Raw genomic sequence first — 26,056 nt, 5'->3', positions numbered from 1 at the left:
GTCCAGAGACCCAGGTAAGGCCTCAGTGCGTCGGCGGGAACTCAGCGGCAGCAGCGGGGCTATAAAAGTCCCAGAGACCAGGTAAGGCCTCAGAGCGTCGGCGGGAACTCAGCGGCAGCAGCGGGGCTATAAAAGTCCCAGAGACCCAGGTGAGGCCTCAGTGCGTCGGCGGGAACTCAGCGGCAGCAGCGGGGCTATAAAAGTCCCAGAGACCCAGGTGAGGCCTCAGTGCGTCGGCGGGAACTCAGCGGCAGCAGCGGGGCTATAAAAGTCCCAGAGACCAGGTAAGGCCTCAGAGCGTCGGCGGGAACTCAGCGGCAGCAGCGGGGCTATAAAAGTCCCAGAGACCAGGTAAGACCTCAGAGCGTCGGCGGGAACTCAGCGGCAGCAGCGGGGCTATAAAAGTCCCAGAGACCAGGTAAGACCTCAGAGCGTCGGCGGGAACTCAGCGGCAGCAGCGGGGCTATAAAAGTCCCAGAGACCAGGTAAGACCTCAGAGCGTCGGCAGGAACTCAGCAGCAGCAGCGAGGCTATAAAAGTCCCAGAGACCCAGGTAAGACCTCAGAGCGTCGGCAGGAACTCAGCAGCAGCAGCGAGGCTATAAAAGTCCCAGAGACCAGGTAAGACCTCAGTGCGTCGGCGGGAACTCAGCAGCAGCAGCGAGGCTATAAAAGTCCCAGAGACCAGGTAAGACCTCAGAGCGTCGGCGGGAACTCAGCGGCAGCAGCGGGGCTATAAAAGTCCCAGAGACCAGGTAAGACCTCAGAGCGTCGGCGGGAACTCAGCAGCAGCAGCGGGGCTATAAAAGTCCCAGAGACCAGGTAAGGCCTCAGAGCGTCGGCGGGAACTCAGCGGCAGCAGCGGGGCTATAAAAGTCCCAGAGACCCAGGTAAGGCCTCAGTGCGTCGGCGGGAACTCAGCGGCAGCAGCGGGGCTATAAAAGTCCCAGAGACCAGGTAAGGCCTCAGTGCGTCGGCGGGAACTCAGCGGCAGCAGCGGGGCTATAAAAGTCCCAGAGACCAGGTAAGGCCTCAGAGCGTCGGCGGGAACTCAGCGGCAGCAGCGGGGCTATAAAAGTCCCAGAGACCCAGGTAAGGCCTCAGTGCGTCGGCGGGAACTCAGCGGCAGCAGCGGGGCTATAAAAGTCCCAGAGACCAGGTAAGGCCTCAGAGCGTCGGCGGGAACTCAGCGGCAGCAGCGGGGCTATAAAAGTCCCAGAGACCCAGGTAAGGCCTCAGAGCGTCGGCGGGAACTCAGCGGCAGCAGCGGGGCTATAAAAGTCCCAGAGACCCAGGTGAGGCCTCAGTGCGTCGGCGGGAACTCAGCGGCAGCAGCGGGGCTATAAAAGTCCCAGAGACCCAGGTGAGGCCTCAGTGCGTCGGCGGGAACTCAGCGGCAGCAGCGGGGCTATAAACGTCCCAGAGACCCAGGTAAGGCCTCAGAGCGTCGGAGGGAACTCAGCGGCAGCAGCGGAGCTATAAAAGTCCCAGAGACCCAGGTAAGGCCTCAGTGCGTCGGCGGGAACTCAGCGGCAGCAGCGGAGCTATAAAAGTCCCAGAGACCCAGGTAAGGCCTCAGTGCGTCGGCGGGAACTCAGCGGCAGCAGCGGAGCTATAAAAGTCCCAGAGACCCAGGTAAGGCGTACCAATCTCCAGTCTCGGAACTCGGAGGGAAGGAGAGAGGTAAAAAGTAATCCAAGTGTGACGTCACCAGAAAGTGGGTAAGTGATTGGTTGTTAAGTATTTCTCCCTTTTTAAGCTTAAATCTCTTTGGTTTAAAGTTTCTAAGGTGTGTTATTCACCATCTAGAATCGGGGCAGAGTGCATTTAAGAATAATATTAATAAATTTAATTAATTACATAGAATGGGAGATCAGGTGATGTGTTGCTGCTGCAATATGTGGGACCTGGTGGACACCATTGATGCTCACGGTGATCACATTTGCAGTAAGTGTTGGCTGCTCGAGGAATTCCGGCTCCGTGTTGAAGAGCTGGAGTCCGAGCTTCAAACACTGAGACACATCAGGGAGGGGGAGAGTTACCTGGAATCTGTGTATCACGAGGTATTCACACCAATTAGATTAATTAATTCAGATGTAGTCCGTGGCCTGGGTCAGGATGGTGTGACTAGAAGTGAGGCAGGTACGGGGATCCAGGAGGTAGTGTTGGAGGAGCCGCAGCCCTTGCACTTGTCCAACAGGTTCGAGGCTCTTACTCCCTGTGAGGATGGGAACAGGGACTGCGGGGAGGATGAGCAACCTGGCCACAGCACCATGGAGCGGGGGGCCATTCAAGTGGGGGGAGTTAAAAGAAATGTTGTAGTGGTAGGGGATAGTATCGTTAGGGGGATAGATAGAGTTCTTTGCAGCCGAGAGCGAGAGTCCCGAAGGCTGTGTTGCCTGCCCGGTGCCAGGGTTAAGGACATCTCCTCTGGACTGGAGAGAAACTTGGAGTGGGAGGGGGTGGATCCAGTTGTCGTGGTCCATGTTGGTACCAACGACATAGATAGGACAAGGAAGGAGGTTCTGCTGAGGGAGTTTGAGCAGCTAGGGGCCAAATTAAAAAGCAGAACCACAAGGGTAATAATCTCTGGATTATTACCTGAGCCACGAGCGAATTTGGCTAGCACAAATAAAATTAGAGAGTTAAATGCGTGGCTCAAAGACTGGTGTGGGAGAAATAGGTTTTGCTTCCTGGGACACTGGCACCAGTACTGAGGCAGGAGGGAGCTGTTCCGTTGGGACGGGCTTCACTTGGCCAGTGCTGGGACTAGAGTCCTGGCGGATCATATAACTAGGGCTGTAGAGAGGGCTTTAAACTAACTAGTGGGGGGGAGGTTCCTAGAGAGCAAATAATAAAAATGACAACAGAGAAGATCATAGACTTAGGTAGCAGTGGGGAAATTAAAAACCAGAGCATGTCAGGAAGGGGCAGAAGGTATGGAGTAAAAGGTAAAGTAATAAAAAGGGCAAAAGCAGGATCTAAGTGTCACAAAACATCTTTGAAAGTTCTCTATCTGAATGCACGTAGCATTCGTAACAAAATAGACGAGTTAATGGCACAAATAACTACATATGGGTATGATCTTGTGGCCATTACAGAAACATGGCTGCAGGGTGACAATGCCTGGGAATTAAACATACCAGGTTATTTAACGATCAGGAAGGACAGGCAGGAAGGAAGGGGAGGTGGGGTGGCTATGTTAATAAAGGAAGGAATCACTGTAATACAGAGAAATGATATTGGGTCAAAAGATCAGGATAATGAAACAGTTTGGGTGGAGGTAAGGAATAATAAGGGGAAAAAAACACTAGTGGGCGTAGTCTATAGGCCTCCGAACAGTGGCAACTCTGTTGGACGGAGTATCAATCAGGACATAGTTGAGGCTTGTAATAAGGGAACATCTATAATTATGGGGGATTTTAACTATCATATTAATTGGACAAATCAAATTGGGCAGGGCTGCCTTGAGGATGAGTTCATTGAGTGTATTAGGGATGGGTTTCTTGAGCAGTATGTAACTGAACCGACCAGGGGGCAAGCAACCTTAGATCTGGTCCTGTGTAACGAGACAGGATTAATTAAAAATGTTCTAGTAAAGGATCCCCTTGGAATGAGTGACCATAACATGGTTGAATTCCATATTCAATTAGAGGGTGAGGAGGTTGGATCTCAAACAAGCATGCTAAGCTTGAATAAAGGAGACTATGAAGGTATGAGAGCGGAATTGAGTAGAGTGGATTGGGAAAATAGATTAAAGGGTAAGACGATACATGATCAGTGGTGTACATTTAAGGAGTTATTTTACAACTTCCAAAAAAAATATATTCCACTGAGAAGAAAAGGGTGTAAAAGAAAAGACAGCCATCCGTGGCTAAGTAAAGAAATTAAGGATAGTATTCGACTAAAAACAAGGGCATATAAGGTAGCCAAATCTAGTGGGAGGATAGAGGATTGGGAAAACTTTAAAAGACAGCAAAAAATAACAAAAAGATTGATTAAGAAAGGGAAGATAGATTATGGCCTAGAAATTGGGTTTTGGCGCAGCGACGGCTTTAGCGCCGGAAGTTAGTGCCGGAGCTAAGTCGCGCTGGGCGGGCCAAAAATTCACTAGTTCTGCGCCCAAACGGCTGCCGGCGCTGCTGAAAGCTGTTTGCGCCTGAAAACTGGCGCTACGCGCTGAATTGCGGCGCTATTCCGGCACTGCGGCGCCCGCTGCGGTGCGGCAGGTTCGGGAAGTGCAGGCCTCCTCCTTCCCTTAAGGAGGAGCTGCCTGCACCCGGCCGCGGCCGCGAAAATCATTGTAAAAATGAGCCCGGCACCTCGGACAAGTGCCGGGCTTGCATCTGTCCCGGGGTGGGGCGGGGGGGGGAGAAGTCCGGGGAGGGAGCTGCGGCCAGGCGGCCGGCGGAAAAGCGGCCGGCCGCCGCGGGGCCTTCAATGCGCCGGCGCAAAGTCCAGTAAGGCACCTCTGCCAGAACGTTGCTTGCGGCTGCCACGGGCGAGGCGGCCGCAAGTCAATTTCGGAGTTCGGGCGGGTTACCATGGCAACCGGGACGCTGCGCACACCGATGACGTCATCGGTGCCGGCGCAGCGCTAACGGCCTAACGCCGATTTAGGGACCCACTCAATTTCCAAACTGGCCATAACTCCGGCGCTAGGCCCTCTAGCGCCTCAAAAGCGGCGCTAAGCCTACCGAATTTCTAGGCCTATGAAAGTAAATTAGCAAAAAATATAAAAACAGATAGTCAGAGTTTTTATAGTTATATAAAAAGAAAATGGGTGGCTAAAGTAAATGTTGGTCCCTTAGAGGATGAGACCAGGAAATTAATGGTGGGAAATATGGAGATGGCAAAAACACTGAATGAATATTTTATATCAGTCTTTACAGTAGAAGACACTAAGAATATCCCAACACTGGACAAACAGGGGGCTAAAGGGGGGGGAGGAGCTAAACACGATCAAAATCACTAAGGAAGTGGTACTCGGTAAAATAATGGGACTCAAGGCGGATAAATCACCTGGGCCTGATGGCTTACATCCTAGGGTCTTGAGGGAAGTGGCAGTAGGGATTGTGGATGCATTGGTAATAATTTTCCAAAACTCCCTGGACTCGGCAAAGGCCCCGGCAGTCTGGAAAACTGCTAATGTAACACCCTTATTTAAAAAGGGCAGTAGACAGAAGGCTGGAAACTATAGACCGGTTAGCCTAACATCTGTGGTAGGTAAAATTTTGGAGTCCATTATTAAGGAGACAGTAACAGGACATTTGGATAATCATCATTTAATAGGGCAAAGTCAGCATGGTTTTATGAAGGGGAAGTCATGTTTGACAAATTTGCCAGAGTTCTTTGAGGAAGTAACATACAGGGTGGATAAAGCGGAACCAGTGGACGTAGTGTATTTATACTTCCAAAAGGCATTTGACAAGGTGCCACACAAAAGATTATTGCTTAAGATAAAAAATCACGGGATTGGGGGTAATATTCTGGCATGGATAGAGGATTGGCTATCTAACAGAAGGCAGAGAGTTGGGATAAATGGTTCATTCTCAGACTGGCAATCAGTAACTAGTGGTGTTCCGCAGGGGTCAGTGCTAGGTCCCCAACTCTTTACAATCTATATTAACGATTTGGAGGAGGGGACCGAGTGTAACATATCAAAGTTTGCAGATGATACAAAGATGGGAGGGAAAGTAATGAGTGAGGAGGACATAAAAAACCTGCAAGGGGACATAGACAGGCTAAGTAAGTGGGCAGAGATTTGGCAGATGGAATACAATACTGGAAAGTGTGAGGTTATGCACTTTGGCAGGAAAAATCCTAGAGCAAGTTATTATCTTAATGGCAAGAAACTGGAAAGTACTGAAGTACAAAGGGATCTGGGGGTCCTGGTGCACGAAACTCAAAAGGTTAGTATGCAGGTGCAGCAAGTGATTAAGAAGGCCAATGGAATGTTGGTTTTCATTGCTAAGGGGATAGAATATAAAAATAGGGAGGTATTGCTTCAGTTGTACAAGGTATTGGTGAGACCGCACCTGGAATACTGCGTACAGTTTTGGTGTCCATACTTAAGAAAGGACATACTTGCTCTCGAGTCAGTACAAAGAAGGTTCACTCGGTTAATCCCGGGGATGAGGGGATGGACATAGGAGGAGAGGTTGAGTAGATTGGGACTCTACTCATTGGAGTTCAGAAGAATGAGAGGCGATCTTATTGAAACATATAAGATTGTGAAGGGGTTGGATCGGGTGGATGCGGGGAGGATGTTCCCGATGATGGGTGAAACTAGAACTAGGGGGCATAGTCTTAGAATAAGGGGCTGCTCTTTCAAAACTGAGATGAGGAGGAACTACTTCACTCAGAGGGTGGTAGGTCCATGGAATTTGCTGCCCCAAAAAGCTGTAGAAGCTACATCATTACATAAATTTAAAACAGAAATAGACAGTTTCCTAGAAGTAAAGGGAATTAAGGGTTACGGGGAGCGGGCAGGAATTTGGACATGAGTCTTGGTTCGGATCGGTCATGGCCCTGTAGGTAGCGGAGTGGGCCCAGGGGCCGTGTAGCCTGATCCTGCTCCTATTTCGTGTGTCTAATTCTGTTAGATTCAGGAGATGGTTCTGTGATAGTAGATTGGCGGTTAGGATCAGATCAGCCATGATCTTATTGAATGGCGGAGCAGGCTCGAGGGGCCGATTGGCCTACTCCTGCTCCTATTTCTTATGTTCTTATGTTCTAACCCCTAAGCCGGCCAAGGCAGCAATGATTCCAAAGACCAAACATGTACATTTTGAATACAAAAACGTATTTATTTTACAAACTGTGTGTGTCATTTCTTCATGACAAACTAATAGAAAGAAACACAAAAAAACATTAACATAACTGGTTCTCACAAAGTAGAGGTAATGTCCAAAACACTAAACAAAATTTTGAACACGAACCTCGGCCTTCAATAATAAATTGACCAACATTTTGTCACACCTCCTACTTTTTGTCCTTCGAGGGCGATCTCCTTCCCTTGTGCACTTCCCCCCTTTCCCACCCTACTGCTCCTCCGTAATGGGGCCCCAGTGGCTGCAGCAAGGCTGCTGGAAGGCTGCTGATTGTCAGAAACTGAGACTGCAGATGCCCTTGAAGGATGGCCTCGACCAGCTCTGGGCCCGGAGGGCCCGGCTGCAGACTGCACCAACTCTGCATGGGCGGCAGCAGTCTGGGCTACAGGCGGTGGCAAGTGCAATGGGGAAGTGACAGTGGTGGCAGCAGGAATGCTGTCATCTTGAGAAAGGACAGCAACTCCCTGCTTGACCGACACACTGGCACTCCCACGGGGCAGCACATCAGCATCCGGAGCAATCTGCTGGAGCACAGATTGCTAGCCTGCTGCAGCACGGTGAGAGCCCTGGGGAAATGTGTCCAGACCAGAGACAATGGCAGCAGTCAGTGCTTGCGTGGCCTCAATCTGAGTCTGCATGAGAGCAGTCTGAGATGGGGTCATGGCAGCCAGTGACTGAATTGCAGCACTAAGCTTTAGCGTGGCATCCGCCTGTGCTACAGCGAAGTGCTCCACACTCCTCATTCAATGCATTTGGGCATCCTTTCCACTGCACCCATGAGCTCAGTGTGCATGTCCACCGCCTGGGTGTTCATTTCAGTGATGAGCCGCTCCTCCTCTGCGTCCAGTGCAGCAGGACTCGATGGCATACTCTCCCTCCGGGGAGAAGGCCCCTGAGCTTCCCTACCCCCATCGCGTTGCTGCAGCCCGCTGGGTCCTGGAGCTTCACCCTCATCAGGCCCTTCCCCCCTGCTCCCCTCCAGGGAAGGCGTGTTCCCAGAGTGGGCATGGGCTTCCTCGGGAGAGGGTGGCACTGCAGCTCTGGCTTCCTCTTCCTCCTTGCCTGCAGCGTCACTCCCACTGGCAGCTTGAGGGCCCATCTCCTCAGCTGGTGAATCACCATCTGAAAGCAGGGAGGTACAAGAGTGGCTTTAGCGTGAGGACAGGGGGGCAGTATGGGAGGAATGAGTGCAGCGATTAGTAAGTTGGATTGAAAGTGTTAAAGGCTGTTGTTGTGAGGGACAAGTGGAATGAGAGAGGACAAAAAGGTGATGACCTTACCATTGCTGTCCAGAACGGGGTCAGCCTCTCCAGTGGCGACGGGACCAATCACCTGGCTAGCCACAATCCTGCGGACGCGTGCCTCAAGATCGCTGAGAGGTTGCAGCTGAGGCCGCCCTCCACCCATCTGTTGCTCCTGTCTCCTATTATGAGATAGCTTGGCCTGCAAGAAAAAGGACGGCGTCTGAGTAAATATACAGCCATGGTCTTGCCTGATGTGCCTCCCGTAATTGAATAGCTCTTACTGTATGCAGCCATGGTCTTGCCTGATGTGCCTCCCATAATTGAATAGCCCTTACTGTATGCAAAGTGTGGAATGTGCGTGTGTGTTTCATGAGAGGGCCATAGGTGTTGAATGAGTGTTGGGCATTGGGGTTTTAAGACCCTCTGGCCATAGAGTGAGGTTGAGATGGAGGGATGTTGAGGTATTGAAAAAAAGCCACTCACCCTGATGACCCGAGTGAGGTCGTTGAACTTTTATCGACATTGAGTATGGATCCTGGGCACCATGCTCCTGGAGGAGATGTTCTGAGCCACCTCCCTCCACACTCTTCTGTACTCGCGCGGCAAAGGCCTCCTGCCACTCTCAGGGTAGAGTATAGATCTTCTGCGCTCCACCGCGCCAACCAGAGCCTCCAAGGCCCGCTCGCTGAAGCGCTGAGCTCGTTCTCTCACCCTCTCCATAGTCCTTGGCTGGAGGATTTAGGCACAGGTCTCTCCAGGCCGAGATTCGAGGCTCCAATAAGCAGGGTGTGGCTGGAGAGCAAGATCGACCCTCCCCTTTAAGAACTGTCCGGCGCCGGTGTGTCTGTGTTCCATCGCTAGCTGACATCACCTGCGCTGCGCCTGCGCTCTGAGTTAGCGCCTCGCTCCTCGGCCTTTGCGCCTTAAGACAGGTGTGCAGCGCCTGATTTAGCGCTGCATTTACCTCCAGGGGCGATAAAAGCCAAGTTTGCAGTAGGAGGCGATAATTAGCGCCAGGTGCTAAACTTTGCGCACGGCCGATAATCGCGCCCCAAACGGGGCGATACTGAATTTTTCCCCCATGAAGTGGCAGACTTTGAAAAGATGGGAGTTATAATAACTCGAGAAAAACCAAGACAGTAGCTGGGGCTGGAATCAATGCAATCATAGAAACTAGACTGATAAGGTAGCAAAACAGACAGATAAGGAAGGGGTCTACATAAGACTTACAAAAATGAATGTTTTATGCTTTGTTTCTTTAAAAATAACTTAGTGGAAATATACAAGAATGAACCTGGGTAATGTCAGGTGACACAGGAGACCCTATGGAAATAAAGAGGTTAAGTCTAAGTCAGTAATTGATTTAGTAAGACCCCATAGATTTGAATGGAAAGAAAAGGTATAAAAAGGGTTCATTGAAAAAGACTGGAGCTTGACATGTGGAGGCGAGGATAGCGGACTCGGGAGGGATGGTGCCAGAAGGTGCAGGGCACCTGGAGGCGAGAATAATGGACTCAGAGGACCATGCCGGAGGGGCCAGACAACTCCTACCGTGACTTTTACCCAAGGCATAACAGGGTAGTTTGACTATGCTTTATTAACGCTGCTTAAGACACCTTAAGGGATGTTGATCCTGAATAAAATGTACTGAATAAAATCAAGAAATCAAGTCAGCTACCAATTTGGGTCAACGTTGAATCTTTTGGAATTAAAGATCTCACAAAGAGAATCTTACAATAGGGTCTGTAAGAAACATTGGGGGTAAAATTTATTTTTGGCTGGGGCGCAAAATGGTGGGGTAGTGGATAAGCTAAAGGTTACACACACCACTCAACTTTCCCTTCCATTTCTGCCAGTTTTGTGCCCTAGCTGAAGATGAATTTTACTTTGTTATGTACTTTACAGCCTGCCTCCACCCTCTGCATTTTTATAATAGTATAACATGTCTTCTTTTAAAATCCAATTTTCTCCTGCTGATGTATGCTTTCACACATGCTACAGTGAAGAGCAATGAGACTATAATCTAGAACACTGAGCTTGTGGAAAGACTGAAGAAATGAGGGCTATTTATATATATATATATCAACTGTTAGCTTTTTTAAGATGCTAGCTGCTGTTTCAACTTGTTTGTGTTCCACAAAGAAAACTGTATTTTACACTGGGATTGGAGGTTGACAGTATCAACCAATCAGATCAGTGGGATAGTGGCACTGGATCCTGTCACAACTGATCATATCAGATGGAGGAGAGGACTGGAGTCTGTCAGAAAGTCAAACTGATTGGAGGGTGGATCTAAAGGCTTCTAGAACTAATTAATTAGATGTTACCATTACAAAAATGAAGCATTTTTTTGAAGCTTGGTATCGACTTCTTTAAGTAATGCATGGTACAGAGTTCTAAAAAAGCTTTACTCGTAGAAATCATTTCCTAGTTTAACTTATGACAATTGTTAACATTTCAATTTGTTTGCTTAGTGTCTGATGGAAGGATAAAGACATTGGGCTGGATTTTGTCAATGGGGACGTGATGGAGGCGGGACTCCCACTTTTTGGGTTGTAGTCCCGCCTCCATCGATTTGTGGCCAACCCACGTGATTTTCTCTTGATTGACCTTGTTGAGCTCGCCCAGCAGGCTCAGCAGGCCAATTAAGGGACACCCGGTTACAGGTGACGTCAGGGATTGACATTTCATCTGTCAAGAGCTTTTGACAGATGAAATATCAGCATTTGACAGCTCTGTGAAGCTGTCAAACACTGACAATCTGACTTCTAACTTGAGTCCTTCTCCACAGACTCAGTTAGAAATCTCTCCAAAACAGAAAGCAGAGGCTGCAACTTTTGACAGCTCGCGGCCATTCTGCTTTCTGTGCCGGTGAGATGAGGGACTCCCGAGACCTGAAGGAAGGAAGCCTGCATTAGTAAGTAAAGGTAAGTAAAACTTCTTTAAACACTTTACACACACCAAACACACTTACCTCTGCACTCATGCACCCATCACTCACCTGAACACCGGACATTTCGAACCCTCCAAGCCCTTCAGCCCAACGGTCCACCTCGCTAACTTGGCATGGTTTGGAGCCGTCGGGAAGCCCACAATTCAGGGATAAAAATAGGGATTAGGCTAAAAACTGCCTGTTAATTACCTGTTAACAGGCAGTTAATTGGCACTAATACCCTTCCCGCCTCGGGGAGGCGGCTTCCAGCACAGGTCAGGTACCTGCCTCCTGGGAAATGGGCATGGAGGCAGGTTGGGGGCGGGAAGGGTTCGTGCCCCCCGATTCTGCAATTTTAACACCCCACACGCCTCCATTCCCACCTCCACGGCCCTGGGAAATTCGAGCCCATTAAGTTCAAATACAAACATCTTGTGGCATTTGTTTAAATATGTGTTTGAATGTCTGTTAAGTTCAAAAAAGCTGCCAATCATTAAACCTGCTGGTCCATTCGCTATTTTGAAACTATTTATCATGCTGTTTTGTTCAAATCTGAAAGTCTGTTTGAAGCCTTTAAAGAAAGACAGTCAGGCTAGATACCTTTGATAGATAAAGAGAAAAAGAAAGGAACTGCTACATATGAATATTCCTTTAATCATAGCTTAGCACAGCAGTCACAAAACTGCATTATTTTCTACTACTAATGGATCTAGGTAAGCTTAATAATTGTAAAAATATATGCTGTGCTACTGCTACGATTTGCTTGTTTTATTACTGTTTAATAAATTTGACACAAAGCCTAAGTCAAAGTCGAGTGTAATGTTATTCTGCCGTTTTCCAAAGACAAGGAGGATTGGTAGAGATCACATGATAAAGCCAGCAGCTGCAATAAACAGAACAGGATTCTCTGTTCAATCCCTGGGCAAATTTATGTAGATAGTTCTTCCCAAAAAACATAGTGGTTGCAGTCTTCCAAAAAACAGCCAAGTGAAAAGACCTAAGTGTAAAACAACCTTGCAGTCAAAATTCATGAGCCTCCACCGTTCAACAATATGAACCTGCTAAAAATAAATGCGTGCTTCTCAAACTCCATCAGTGAATCAATTGAAGATGGTCACACAGCACGAGTCCCCTAAATCCCCCCTCCTCATAGATCCTTCCTCCACACTGAACAGGGACGTTGACACCTATACCCACAACCTCAGTGACCAGAAGTTCAGGACTTTCCCTCCATCCAACCCCTAATGAGCTGAAATCAGGACAACCCCACCATGCAGCAGAAATCAGTAAAACAAACCGGAGAAGCCCGACTACCCTCCCGCCACCGGACAGAAGCCCTGCAATTTCCCCAAATAGACTTGACACCAGCAAACCTCCTTCCTCCTCACTGAACAAGGAGAAACAAGGTGCACAAAGGATTGGGAGAGACAGATAGCAGTAGAGTAAGAAATAGTACAGTATTAGGTGGGGTCAGGCTAAGAGAATACAAAAAGGTCTAAGATAAGTTTACAGTGCATGTGTGTGAATGCATGAAGTGTGGTAAATAAGGTTGGTGAGCTGCAGGCGCAAATAGCCACATGGGAATATGATGTTGTGGCGATAACGGAAACCTGGCTCAAAAAAGGGCAGGATTGGGTACTAAATATTCCTGGATATAGGTGTTCAGGAAAGATAAGGAAGGAAAGAAAGAAGGTGGGGTGGCAGTATTGGTTAAGGAGAATATTACAGTGCTGGAGAGAGAGGATGTCCTGGAGGGGTCAAGGACAGAATCTATTTGGTTAGAGTTAAGAAACAACAGAGGTGTCATTACATTACTAGGTGTATTCTATAGGCCACCAACTAGTGGGAAGGATATAGAGGAGCAAATTTGCAGAGAAATTACAGAGAGGTGCAAGAACTATAGAGTAGTGATAATGGGGGATTTCAACTACCCTAATATAGACAGGAATAGTAATAGTGTAAAGGGCAGAGAGAGGGAAGAATTTCTGAAATGTTTTCAGGAGAACTTTCTTGATCAGTACGTTTCCAGCCCAACGAAGAAGGAGGCATTGCTGGATCTGGTTCTGGGGAATGAGGTGGGTCAAGTAGAGCAACTGTCGGTAGGGGAACATTTAGGGAACAGTGATCACAGTATCATAAGGTTTAGATTAGCTGTGGAAAAGTACAGGGAGCAACCTAGAGCAAAAATACTTAATTGGAGGAAGGCCATTTACAGAGGGTTGAAATGGATCTGGCCCGGGTAAATTGGAATCAAAGATTGGCAGGCAAAACAGTAATGGAACAATGGGCTGCCTTTAAAGAGGAGCTGGTTCAGGTGCAGTCGAGGAACATTCCCACAAGAGGGAAAGGTAGGACAACCAATGCCAGAGTTCCCCGGATGAAGAAAGAGATAGAGAGTAAGATGAGGCAGAAAAAGTGGGCATATAATAGATTTCAGGTTGAAAATACAATTGAGAACCAGGTTTAATATAGTAAGTTCAGAGGGGAAGTGAAAAAGGAAATGAGGTGCAAAGAGAGAGTATGGGAATAGATTGGCAGCAAACCTAAAAGGGAATCCAAAAGTCTCCTATAGGCATATAAATAGTAAACAGGTAGTAAGAGGAGGGATGGGACCGATTAGGGATGAAGATGGCGACTGATGCATGGATAGCAGAGGGCCTGGCTGAGGTGCTAAATGAGCACTTTGTGTAATGATCAATAACTGAAGGAAACACTGAAACCCTCTCCAAGCAAAGATCGCAAGGAGACCTCGATCTATACAAGAGCAGATTGATGACAATGCTGCAACTGCATCTTGTCATTCACCGCCAGAACAATCTCATGAAGACACATCAGACTTACCCGTGTTGAGAAGATCCACACGTGAAGTAAAAAAGCCTGATAAGACTTAATCTTTGAGTACAATGTAAAGCTTTGAAAATGTGTTGACTGTTTTGAAAATGTTTATGTTTACAGAGCACTAACAAAAGTGTTACTGATATCATCTTTATTGTTTTCTTGAAAGTTGATTGATATTGATTTTGTTAAACCTCAAAGAAAGGGGGATGTAATGATCAATAACATGTCATTCTATAGTGGACACTAGGTGGAGCCGTAGAGCTGTGTAGAGCTGTATATAGCTGTATGTATAAAACTACACTACCCAGCTATAGATATATTAAGACTACATTACCCATGAGGCACTAGGCTACCCACAAGGCAGCAGTCAGGATGGAAGCCTCTACAGATACAGTACCTAGTCCACATGTGCTCAATAAAGTAACTAGCAAAAGCTAGCTGTGTTCATAATAAGAATGTCTATTTATTAATGAACATAACACTTTGCATCTGTCTTCACCAAGGAAGAAGATACTGCCACAGTCATAGTGAAAGAAGAGGTAGTTGAGATACCGGATGGGATAAAAATTGATAAAGATGAGTTACTAGAAACATAGAAACATAGGAAATAGGAGCAGGAGTAGCCAATGCTCTGCCATTCAATGAGATCATGGCTGATCATCCAAATTCAGTACCCTGTCCCTGCTTTCTCCCCATACCCCTGGATCCCTTTAGCCTTAAGAAATATATCCAACTCCTTCTTGAATATATTTAATGAATTGGCCTCTACTGCCTTCTGTGGTAGAGAATTCCACAGGTTCACCACTCTCTGGGTGAAGAAATTCCTCCTAATTTCTGTCCTAAATGGCTTACCCCTTATCTTTAGACTGTGACCCCTGGTTCTGGACTTCCCGACCATCGGGAACATCCTTCCTGCATCTAGCCTGTCCAGCCCTGTCAGAATTTTATAAGTTTCAATGAGATCCCCTCTCATTCTTCTAAACTACAGCGAGTACAAGCCCAATCGACACAATCTCTCCTCATACGTCATTCCTGCCATCCCAGGTATCAGCCTGGTGAATCTTTGCTGAACTCCTTCCATGGCAAGAACATCCTTCCTCAGATAAGGCGACCAAAACTGCACACAATACTCAAGATGTGGTCTCACCAAGGCCCTGTACAACTGGAGCAAGTCATCCTTGTTCCTGTACTCAAACCTTCTCGCTACAAAGGCCAACATACCATTTGCCTTCTTAATTGCCTGCTGCACCTGCATGCTTACCTTCAGCGACTGGTGCACAAGGACATCCAGGTCTCGTTGCACTTCCCCTTCTCCCAATCTATTGCCATTCAGATAATAACCTGCCTTCTTGTTTTTGCCACCAAAGTGGATAGCCTCACATTTATCCACGTTATATTGCATCTCCCATGCTTCTGCCCAATCACCCAACCTGTCCAAATCATCCTGGAGTTTCTCGGCATCCTCCTCACAGCACACACGCCCACCCAGCTTTGTGTTGTCTGCAAATTTGGAGATATTACATCTAGTTCCCTTGTCCAGATCATTAATATATATTGCGAATAGTTGGGGTCCAAGGACCGATCCCTGTGACCCACTAGTCACTGCCTGCCACTCGGAAAAAGACCCGTTTATTCCAACTCTTTGCTTTCTATTTGCCAACCAGTTCTCTATCCAAGTCAATACCTTGCCCCCAATCCCATGTGCCTGAACTTTACACGCTAATCTATTATGCGGGACCTTATCGAAAGCCTTCTGAGAGTCCAAATACACCACATCCACTGGTTCTCCCTTATCTATTTTACCAGTTACATCCTCAAAATATTCCAGTAGATTAGTCAAGCACGATTTACCTTTTGTAAATCCATGTTGACTTTGTCCGATCCTGTCACTGTTTTCCAAGTGCTCTGCTATTACATCTTTTATAATGGACTCTAGCATTTTCCCCACTACCGATGTCAGGCTTACCGGTCTGTAATTCCCCGTTTTCTCTCTACCACCTTTTTTGAATAGTGGGGTAACATTAGCTACCCTCCAATCCATGGGTACTGTTCCAGATTCCATCGAATGTTGGAAGATGATCAGCAATGCATCTACTATTTCTAGGGCCACTTCCTTAAGTGCCCTAGGATGTAGATTATCAGGCCCTGGGGATTTATCGGCCTTCAATCCCATCAATTTCCCTAACACCATTTCTCGACAAATACTGATTTCTTTCAGTTCCTCCCTTTCATCAGACCCTATGTTCCCCGACATCTCTGGGATGTTATTTGTGTCCTCCTTTGTGAAGACAGAACCAACATATGTATTTAATTGGTCTGCCATTTCTTTGTTCCCCATTATAAATTCCCCTGATTCTGACTGCAAGGGACCTACGCTTGACTTCACCAATCTTTTTCTCTTCACATATCTATAAAAGCTTTTACGGTCAGTTTTTATGTTACCTGCAAGCTTACTCTCATATTCTATTTGCCCCTTCTTAATTAATCCCATTGTCCTCCTTTGTTGAATCCTAAACTGCTCCCAATCCTCAGGTTTACTGCTTTTTCTGGCCAATTTATATGTCCTCTCCTTGGATCTTACGCTATCCCTAATTTCACTTGTTAGCCACGGCTGAGTCACCTTTTTTGTTTTATTTTTATGCCAAACTGGGATGAACAAATTCTGTAGTTCATCCATGCGGTCTTTGAATGTTTGCCATTGCCTATCCACCGTCAACCGTTTGAGTGACATTCCCCAATCAATCCTACCCAACTCGCACCTCAGACCATCGTAGTTTCCTTTATTTAAATTCAGGACCATAGTCTCTGAGTCAACTACTTCATTCTCCATCTTAATGAAGAATTATTTAGAAAGGCTGGCTGTACTTAAAGTAGATAAGTCACCAGGACCGGATGGGATGCATCCTAGGATGCTGAGGGAAGTAAAGGTGGAAATTGCGGAGGTACTGGCCATAATCTTCCAATTCTCCTTGGATAAGGGGATAGTGCCCAGAGGACTGGAGAATTGCAAATGTTACACCCTTGTTCATTGGTAGCAGGGAAGTTTTTAGAAACAATAATCTGGGACAAAATTAAAAGTCACTTGGACAAGTGTGGATTAATTAAAGAAAGCCAGCATGGATTTGTTAAAGGCAAATCGTGTTTAACTAACTTGATTGAGTTTTTTGATGAAATAACAGAGAGGGTTGATGAGGGCAATGCGGTTGATGTGGTGTACATGGACTTCCAAAAGGCATAAAAAGCTAGTATCAGCAATGGTGACCATAAAACTATCGGATTGTCATAAAAACCCATTTGGTTCACTAATGTCCTTTAGGGAAGGAAATCTGCCTTCCTTACCTGGTCTGGCCTATATGTGACTCCAAACCCACAGCAATGTGGTTGACTCTTAAGTGCCCTCTGAAATGGCCTAGCAAGCCACTCAGTTGTAACAAACCACTACGAAACATAAGAATGAAGCCAGACGGACCACCCAGCATCCACCTCGGCACCGGCTACAGACACAGAAATGGTACACCCAGCCCAGTTGGGCTTGCAAAGTCCTCCTCACCAACATCTAGGGACTTGTGCCAAAATTGGGAGAGCTGTCCCACAGACTAGTTAAGCAACAGCCTGACATAGTCATATTCACAGTACTCACAGCATCATACCTTTCAGCCAATGTCCCAAACTCTTCCATCACTATCCCTGGGTATGTCCTGTCCCACTGGCAGGACAGACCCACCAGGGGTGGTGGCACAATGGTATACAGTCGGGAACGAGTGGCCTTGGGAGTCCAGAACATTGACTGCGGACCACATGAAGTCTCATGGCTTATGGTCAAGCATGGGCAAGGAAACCTCCTGCTGATTACCACCTACTGCCCTCCCTCAGCTGATGAATCAGTACTCCTCTATGTTGAACCCAACTTGGAAGAAGCACTGAGAGTAGCAAGGGCACAGAATGTACTCTGGGTGGGGGGGCATCAATGTGCATCACCAAGAGTGGCTTGGTAGCACCACTACTGACCAAGCTGGCCGAGTCCTGAAAGACATAGCTGCTAGTCTGGGCCTGCGACAGGTGGTGAGAGAACCAACACAAGGGTAAAACCTACTTGACCTCGCCAACCTACCTGTCGCAGATGCATCTGTCCATGACAGTATTAGTAGCAGTGACCACCGCACAGTCACTGTGGAGACGAAGTCCTGTCTTCACACTGAGGACACCCTCCATTGTGTTGTGTGGCACTACCACCGTGCTAAATGGGATAGATTCAGAACAGTTAGCAGCTCAAAACTGGGCATCCATGAGGTGCTGTGGGCCATCAGCAGCAGCAGAATTGTATTCCACCACAATCTGTAACCTCATGGCACGGCATATCCCTCACTCTACAATTACCATCAAGCCAGGGGACCAAACTTGGTTCAATAAGGAGTGCAGAACAGCATGCCAGGAGCAGCACCAGGTGTACCTAAAAATGAGGTGATAACCTAGGGAAGCTGCAACACCGGACTACATGCTTGTTAAAAAGCGGAAGCAGCATGCTATAGACAAGGCTAAGTGATCTCACAATCAACGGATCAGATCAAAGCTCTGCAGTCCTGCCACAACCAGTCGTGAATGGTGGTGGACCATTAAACAACTAACGAGAGGAGGAGGCTCCATGAATATTCCCATCCTCAATGATGGTGGAGCCCAGCATGTGAGTGCAAAAGACAAGGCTGAAGCGTTTGCAACCATCTTCACCAGAAGTGCCAAGTGGATGATCCATATCGGCCTATTCCTGAGGTCTCCATCACAGCAGCCAGTCTTCAGCCAATTCGATTCACTCCATGTGATATCAAGAAACGGCTGAGCGCACTGGATACAGCAAAGGCTATGGGCCCCGACAACATCCCGGTTATCATGCTGAAGACATGTGCTCCAGAACTAGCCATACATCTAGCCAAGCTGTTCCAGTACAGCTACAACACTGGCATCTATCAGACAGTATGGAAAACTGCCCAGGTATGTCGTGTCCACAAAAAGCAGGACAAATCCAACCCGGCCAATTACCATCCCACAGTCCACTCTCAATCATCAGCAAAGTGATGGAAGGTGTCATCGACAGTGCTATCAAATGGCACTTACTCACCAATAGCCTGCTCACTGATGCCCAGTTTGGGTTCCGCCAAGATCACTCGGCTCCCGACCTCATTACAGCCTTAGCCTGAACATGGACAAAGCAGCTGAATTCCAGAGGTGAGGTGAGAATGACATCCCTTGACATCACGGCAGCATTTGACCGAGTGTGACATCAAGGAGCCCTAGTAAAACTAGTCAATGGGAATTGGGGGGAAAACGCTCCACTGGCTGGAGTCATACCTAGCACAAAGGAAGATGGTTGTGGTGATTGAAGGTCAATCCTCACAGCCCCAGGACATTGCTGCAGGAATTCCTCAGGGCAGTGTCCTAGGCCCAACCATCTTCAGCTGCTTCATCAATGACCGTTCCTCCAACATAAGGTCAGAAATGGGGATGTTCGCTGATGACTGCACAGTGTTCAGCGCCCTTCACAACTCCTCAGATAGTGAAGCAGTCCATGCCTGCATGCAACAAGACCTGGACGACATTCAGGCTTGGACTGATAAGTGGCAGGTAACATTCACGCCACAGAAGTGCCAGGCAATGGCTATCTCCAACAAGCGAGAGTCTAACTACTTCCCCTTGACATTCAACGGCATTACCATCGCTGAATTCCCCACCGTCAACACCCTGGGGGACACCATTGACCAAAAACTTATATGGACCAGCCACATAAATACTGTGGCAACAAGAGCAGGTCACAGGCTAGGTATTCTGCGGTGAGTGTCTCACCTCCTGACTCCCCAAAGCCTTTCCACCATCTACAAGGCACATGTAAGGAGTGTGATGGAATACTCTCCACTTGCCTGGATGAGTGCAGCTCCAACAACACTCAAGAAGCTCGACACCATCCAGGACAAAGCAGCCTGTTTGATTGGCACTCCATCCACCATCTTAAACATTCACTCCCTCCACCACTGGCGTACTGTGGCTGCAGTGTGTACCATCTACAAGATGCACTGCAGCAACTCACCAAGGCTTCTTGGGCAGCACCTCCCAAACCCGCAACCTCTTCCATCTAGAAGGACAAGGGCAGCAGGCGCATGGGAACACCACCACCTCCAAGTTCCCCTCCAAGTCACACACCACCCTGACTTAGAAATGTATCGCCGATTCTTCATCGTCACTGGGTCAAAATCCTGAAATTCCATATCTAACAGCACTGTGGGAGTACCTTCACCACGCGGACTGCAGCGGTTCAAAAAGGCAGCTAGCCACCAGCTTCTCAAGGGCAATTAGGGATGGGCAATAAATGCTGGCTTTGCCAGCGATGCCCACAGCCCAAAAACAAATAAAAAAGAAAGTGATAAACTGGTACATAATAGGCTTGCCAGCAAAGTTGAAGCCCATGAAATAAAAGGGACAGAGGCAGCATGGATACGAAATTGACTGAGTGACAGGAAACAGAGAGTAGTGGTGAACGGTTGTTTTTTGGACTGGAGGAAGATATACAGTGGCATTCCCGAGGTGTCAGTACTAGCACCACTGGTTTTCTTGATATATATTAATGACTTAGACTTGGGTGTACAGGGCACAATTTTGAAATTTGCAGATGACACAAAATTTGGAAGTATAGTGAGCAGTGAGGAGGATAGAGATGGACTTCAAGAGGGCATAGCCAGGCTAGTGGAATGGGCGGACACATGGCAGATGAAATTTAACGCAGAAAAGTGCGAAGTGATACATTTTCGTAGGAAGAACGAGGAGAGACAATATAAACGAAAGGGTACAATTCTAAAGGGGGTGCATGAACAGAAAGGCCTGGGGGTATATGCACACAAATCATTGAAGGTGGCAGGGCAGGTTGAGAAAACAGTTAATAAAGCATATGGGATACTGGGCTTCATAAATAGAGGCATATAGTACAAAAGCAAGGAAGTTACGATGAACCTTTATAAAACACTGGTTCAGCCTCAACTGGAGTATTGTGTCCAATTCTGGGCACTGTACTTTAGGAACAATGGGAAGGCCTTAGAGAGGGTGCTGAAAGATTTACAAGAATGGTTCCAGGGATGAGGGACTTCAGTTACGTGGATAGACTAGATACGCTGCGGTTGTTCTCCTTAGAGCAAAGAAGGTTAAGAGGAACTTTGATAAAGGTGTTCAAAATCACGAGGGGTCTAGACAGAGTAGATAGAGAGAGACTGTTCCCGTTGGTGGAAGGGTTGAGAACCAGAGGATACAGATTTAAGGTGATTGGCAAAAGAACCAAAAGCAACATGAGGAAAAACTTTTTTAAGCAGCGAGTGGTTAGGATGTGGAATGCAGTGCCTGAAAGGGTGGTGGAGGCAGGTTCAATAGTGGCTTTCAAAAGGGAATTAGATAAGTACCTGAAGGAAAAAAAATTGCAGGGCTACGGGGAAAGGGCTGGGGACTGGGACTAGCTGAAGTGCTCTTGCCTGGGCTCGACGGGCCGAATGGCCTCCTTCTGTGCTGTAACCATTCTATGAGTCTTTGAACAGAAATGCAGCTACTAACCATCCATCTCTTTCCCTTAGCAGAAATTAATCCAAATCCTCGACTAAGGTAAAGCCTGGCCTTCCCCGTCCTCTACTGAGGACAAAGTAGTCCTGCCACCCACTCCCAACACCACCAGTGAAGACAAACAGAAGATCAAATCCTTAACCCCCACTGAGCTGAAACTTACAGCTCAAACCCCCCAAAATCAGTTTAGAACAAATAAAAAGTCTATGGTCACATGGTCCATCTCCGACTCTTCCCTTCCCTTCCTCGACTTCTCTGTCTCCATCTCTGGGGATAGACTATTGACAAACATTCACTACAAGCCCATTGACTCCCACAGATACCTGGGAAGTGTAGTCACTTCCTCCCACCCCGCTTCTCCCAGTTTCTTTGTCTCCGCCGCATCTGTTCTGACGATGCCACCTTCCATACTAGTGCTTCCGACATGTCTTCCTTTTTCCTCAACCGAAGACACCCCTCTACTGTGGTTGACACAGCCCTTGACCATGTCCGTTCTATTTCCAGTACTTCTGCTCTCACCGCTTCCCCTCCCTCCCAGAACCACAATAGGGTTCCCCTTGTCCTCACCTTTCACCCCACCAGCCTCCACATTCAATGGATCATCCTCCGCCATTTCCACTACCTCCAGCGTGATCCCACCACCAAACGCATCTTCCACTCACTTCCCCTTTCAGCATTCCGAAGGGACAGCTCCCTCCACAACAGCCTGGTCCACTCCTCTATCACCCCCAGCACACCTTCTCCTTCGCCCGGCTCATTCCCGTGCAAGCGCAGGAGATGCAACACATGCCCTTTTACCTCCTCCCTTCCCACTGTCCAGGGCCCCAAACACTCCTTCCAGGTGAAACAGCGATTTACTTGTACTTCTTGCAATTTAATATACTGTAGTCGCTGCTCACGATACGGTCTCCTCTACATTGGGGAGACCAAACGCAGATTGGGTGACCGCTTTGCGGAACACCGCCATTCAGTCTGTAAGGGTGACCACGAGCTTCCGGTCGCCTGTCACTTTAAATCTCCGCTCCACTCCCACTCAGACCTCACCATCCTCGGCCTCTTACACTGTTCCACTGAAGCTCAGCATAAGCTCAAGGAACAGCACCTCATCTTTCGATTAGGCACCTTACAGCCTTCTGGGCTCAACATAGAGTTCAACAATTTCAGACCATAACCTTGGCCCCAATCTTTTTTTTCCATTTTTTTCTTTCTCTCTCACATGGCAGCTGTCTTTCATTCTGCCCTCGCCATTTACACTTCATCTAGAGCCATCTTTTGTTTCTTAACTTGTCCTATTACCATCTCCTTTTGCCTTGCACCATCATCACTTTTGTCTCTTAATCTCTCCTGCCTTCCATCCTATCACAGATCCTTCCCTTTTGTTCTTTCCTCCCCTCCCCCCTTTCCCTGCCCCTGCACTTGCTTAAAAACCTGTTCCATCTCCAGCTTTTTCCAGTTCTGATGAAGGGTCATCGACCTGAAATGTTAACTCTGTTTCTCTCTCTACAGATGCTGCCTGATCTGCTGAGTATTTCTAGCATTTTCTGTTTTTATTTCAGATTTCCAGCATCTGCAGTATTTTGCTTTTGTTATCAGTTTAGAAAAAATTTGAAACTATTCCTGCCTCCCCTCGTGAGCAGTAACTTACTCCCTCTCCTTCTCTTCCTCTGCCTCCCATCTGCTTCCTCCACCATCCCTGACCCCCTCCCTCAACTGGAAAAATATATTCCACTGCGTTCTAACCTGCTTGACCTGAATACTGGACTTGCTTTTGACTCAAAGTGTGCAAATCCACAGGAGATTAACTCGTGTATAATATATATATTTTTTAACTAATCATGCTCTCATTGCATTGCACATGGGGAGTCAAGATCAAATGTAGTCTTCAGGGGAAGTTTAATGCACTCCTGGTATATGCCAGATGCAGAGAAGTAGAATACCACTGCCCCCACCCCCATGGGAGCGAACCTGTCCCATCTGCATTACTGCAATCAACAAGGAAAATAGAAGAATGATGTTAATAATTAATAATTAAATAGACTACAAGACTGGATGCTTTCAGTTAGATTCACCTAAGGACACAAAATACAACACTCCCTGACTTTTTTTAAATCACATTTTTGTCTCTTTAACTTTTAATTAATTATCGTAGTGTGTAATCATTTTGATTTCCAGTACAAGAAAATAAATAATATTGACAGAATCAAAAGAATGATAAAAGCTAGAAATTTCTGATAGTGATAATATGTGAATGCTTAACCCATGTGAATAATATTGATATCTCAGGAAACAATAACAACAACTTGCGTTTATAGAGCACATTTAGTGTAGCAAAGCATCCCAAGGCACTCAACAAGAGCAGTATCAATAAAAACGCTTTTGACACCGAGCCATAGAAGGCAATATCAGGACAGATGACCAAAAGCTTGGTCAAAAAGGTAGATTTTCAGGAGAATCTTAAGGAGGAGAGAGAGGTAGAGAGGCGGAGAGGTTTAGGGAGGAAATTTCAGAGCTTAGAGCCCAGGCAGCTGAATGCACAGCTGCCAATGGTGGAGCGATAAAAATCGGAGCTGCTTAAGAGGCCAGAATTGGAAGAGCGCAGAGATCTCGAAGGCTTGTAGGGCTGGAGAAAGTTACAGATAGGGAGGGGCGAGGCCATGAAGGGATTTGAAAACAAGGATGGAAAAGAAAACCATTAACCTGTCCATTTTAAAGTTATAGTGAAGTCTTTACAACTATTTTATTTTCATATTTAAAATATCAAATCACTAAAAGTTGTGATGCAGGTTAATAAGGCCATAAAAAAAACCATACAAAGCCCTGGGGTTTATTTCTTGGGGTATAGAATTGAAAAGCAGAGAATTTATGTTATACTTGCATAGAACCTTGGTTAGACCACACTTGGTGTATTGTGAACAGTTCTGGTCTCCATATTGTGAAAAGGATATAGAGGCACTGGAGAAGGTGCAAAAAGATTTACTAGAATGATAACAGAACTGAGAGGTCTGAGAGGTTATACCTATCAATAAAGATTGAACCGTCTGGGGCCAATGTTACCATTAATTTTTTTTTGGGTGCAAGGCCCCTTTAAGGGGCTGCACGGCCAAATCAAAATCATGTGCGGTTTGTCCTATTGAAAAGCCGGTGAGCCGGCTGCGCGAGAGGTCCAGCCCAATGATTTGCGCTCAGTGTTTTAGGCTTTCTAGAAGTACCCACTCAACATTTATTTTTTTCAATGCGTTAGCCTCCAAATGTACCATAAATAATTATGTGAATGTCAGTCATGCCACAAATACAATGCTGTGAAACCCACTTGCAACACACATGCACCAGCATTTATGTCGGACACAAACCTCCACAACCAATGAATTTCCATTTTTTAAAAAGCTGTGCCACACATCACTTTCCAAGCTCCAGCCTCAGACAGCTGCTAAAATTATGTGCTGACAGACATTACCTGAGGGAAGAGGGAGTGGGGTGAGTGGTGGTAATCTTCACAGTACAAAACCTGCTAATGCTGCACTAACTGCTACTATTGAATATAAGCTCGTCTTTTAGGCAAGACTTAAGTTTCTGCTCAACGTAAGTCCAGCAATCTAAATCAACCATATAGAAGTGAATAGTGGTGGAGCTAAAGTTTAGCATATCAATGCGTTAGAACTCTTTTCACCATCGTCAAGTTGAATATGCCAATGAAGTATCACAACACACATTCCCAATAAGACCAGTTCAATATCTTTATCCCAAAAATATCAAAGAAATGTTACAGGAGACTATGCAATTTCCAAAATGTAAAGCTAATAACCTTTTTTTTTTAACAAGATCATTACACAGAAACCGCCTAAGTCTCAACTATGTTAAAATCTGAATTCACTTCTATCACATTTTATTTTTTAATTGCAAAGCACTTACCACTTGTCCATTCTGTGGGTTCTTATGGGCATATGGGGGGCCTCGAATGTGATTCCACATTTGTCCAGAAGTCATGGCAAATACCACACACTGTGGAAAAATAAGTATGCACCAATTATGAATTTCCACTTTGATAGTCCTTTTTATTATACTCATTCATTTTCCCAATTTATAAGCCCCAATTTTCCAATCTCAGCAAAACTGCCACTGTGAATGCCTGTTCCAGCAGCGTAAGAAGCTGGCCTGACCCAATTTTCCAATTTAGACCACTCGCCCAATTGGAATTGCCTCCTGACACATGGTAACCATGTGCAGGGAGTCAGATTGGCTGCCAATCAAAATATTGCATGAATCAGCTGTTCTTAAAGGTACATGCTTGCCCTTAAAAGGCAGAAGAGCATGCTGCAGCTGGTTGAAGATGGAGCGGCAGCAAATGTTGAAGATATTGGTGTGCTCTTTTGATTGGTGCACACTAAAACAAATAAACTGTAACTAATAAACCATTAAATGAAACTTAACAAACTAAATTAAAATTGTGTTGGCCGGGGTGATGATGCATTCCAGTCCCCGTGGCGCCCACCGGGCGCGGAAGGCCTCGAGCGTGCCGGCGGACACCGCGTGCTCCATCTCCAGGGCCACCCGGGCGCAAACGTGGCCGTGGAAGAGAGGCAGGCAGTCGGGCCAAACGAACCCCTCGACCGCCCGCTGCCTGGA

At 46.8% G+C, this 26,056-nt stretch overlaps 1 protein-coding gene across 5 annotated transcripts in view; it reads right to left on the bottom strand.

The window, feature by feature from the left end:
- Nucleotides 1-26,056, bottom strand: part of tusc3 (tumor suppressor candidate 3) — a 921,641-nt gene that overhangs the window by 454,132 nt on the left and 441,453 nt on the right. For all 5 annotated transcript variants that reach the window (XM_085970510.1, XM_085970520.1, XM_085970545.1 and 2 more), the window contains one exon: nt 25,343-25,432. In XM_085970510.1, the coding sequence (XP_085826636.1) occupies nt 25,343-25,432 (90 nt within the window). The remainder of the gene's footprint in view (nt 1-25,342; nt 25,433-26,056) is intronic.

Source organism: Somniosus microcephalus, chromosome 2 (genome assembly GCF_052327205.1).
Source record: "Somniosus microcephalus isolate GS21.2 chromosome 2, FLI_Smic_1.0, whole genome shotgun sequence".
Lineage (NCBI taxonomy): Eukaryota > Metazoa > Chordata > Chondrichthyes > Squaliformes > Somniosidae > Somniosus > Somniosus microcephalus.
Note: the sequence above shows the minus strand (reverse complement) of the source record. Positions and strands in the feature narration are given on the sequence as shown.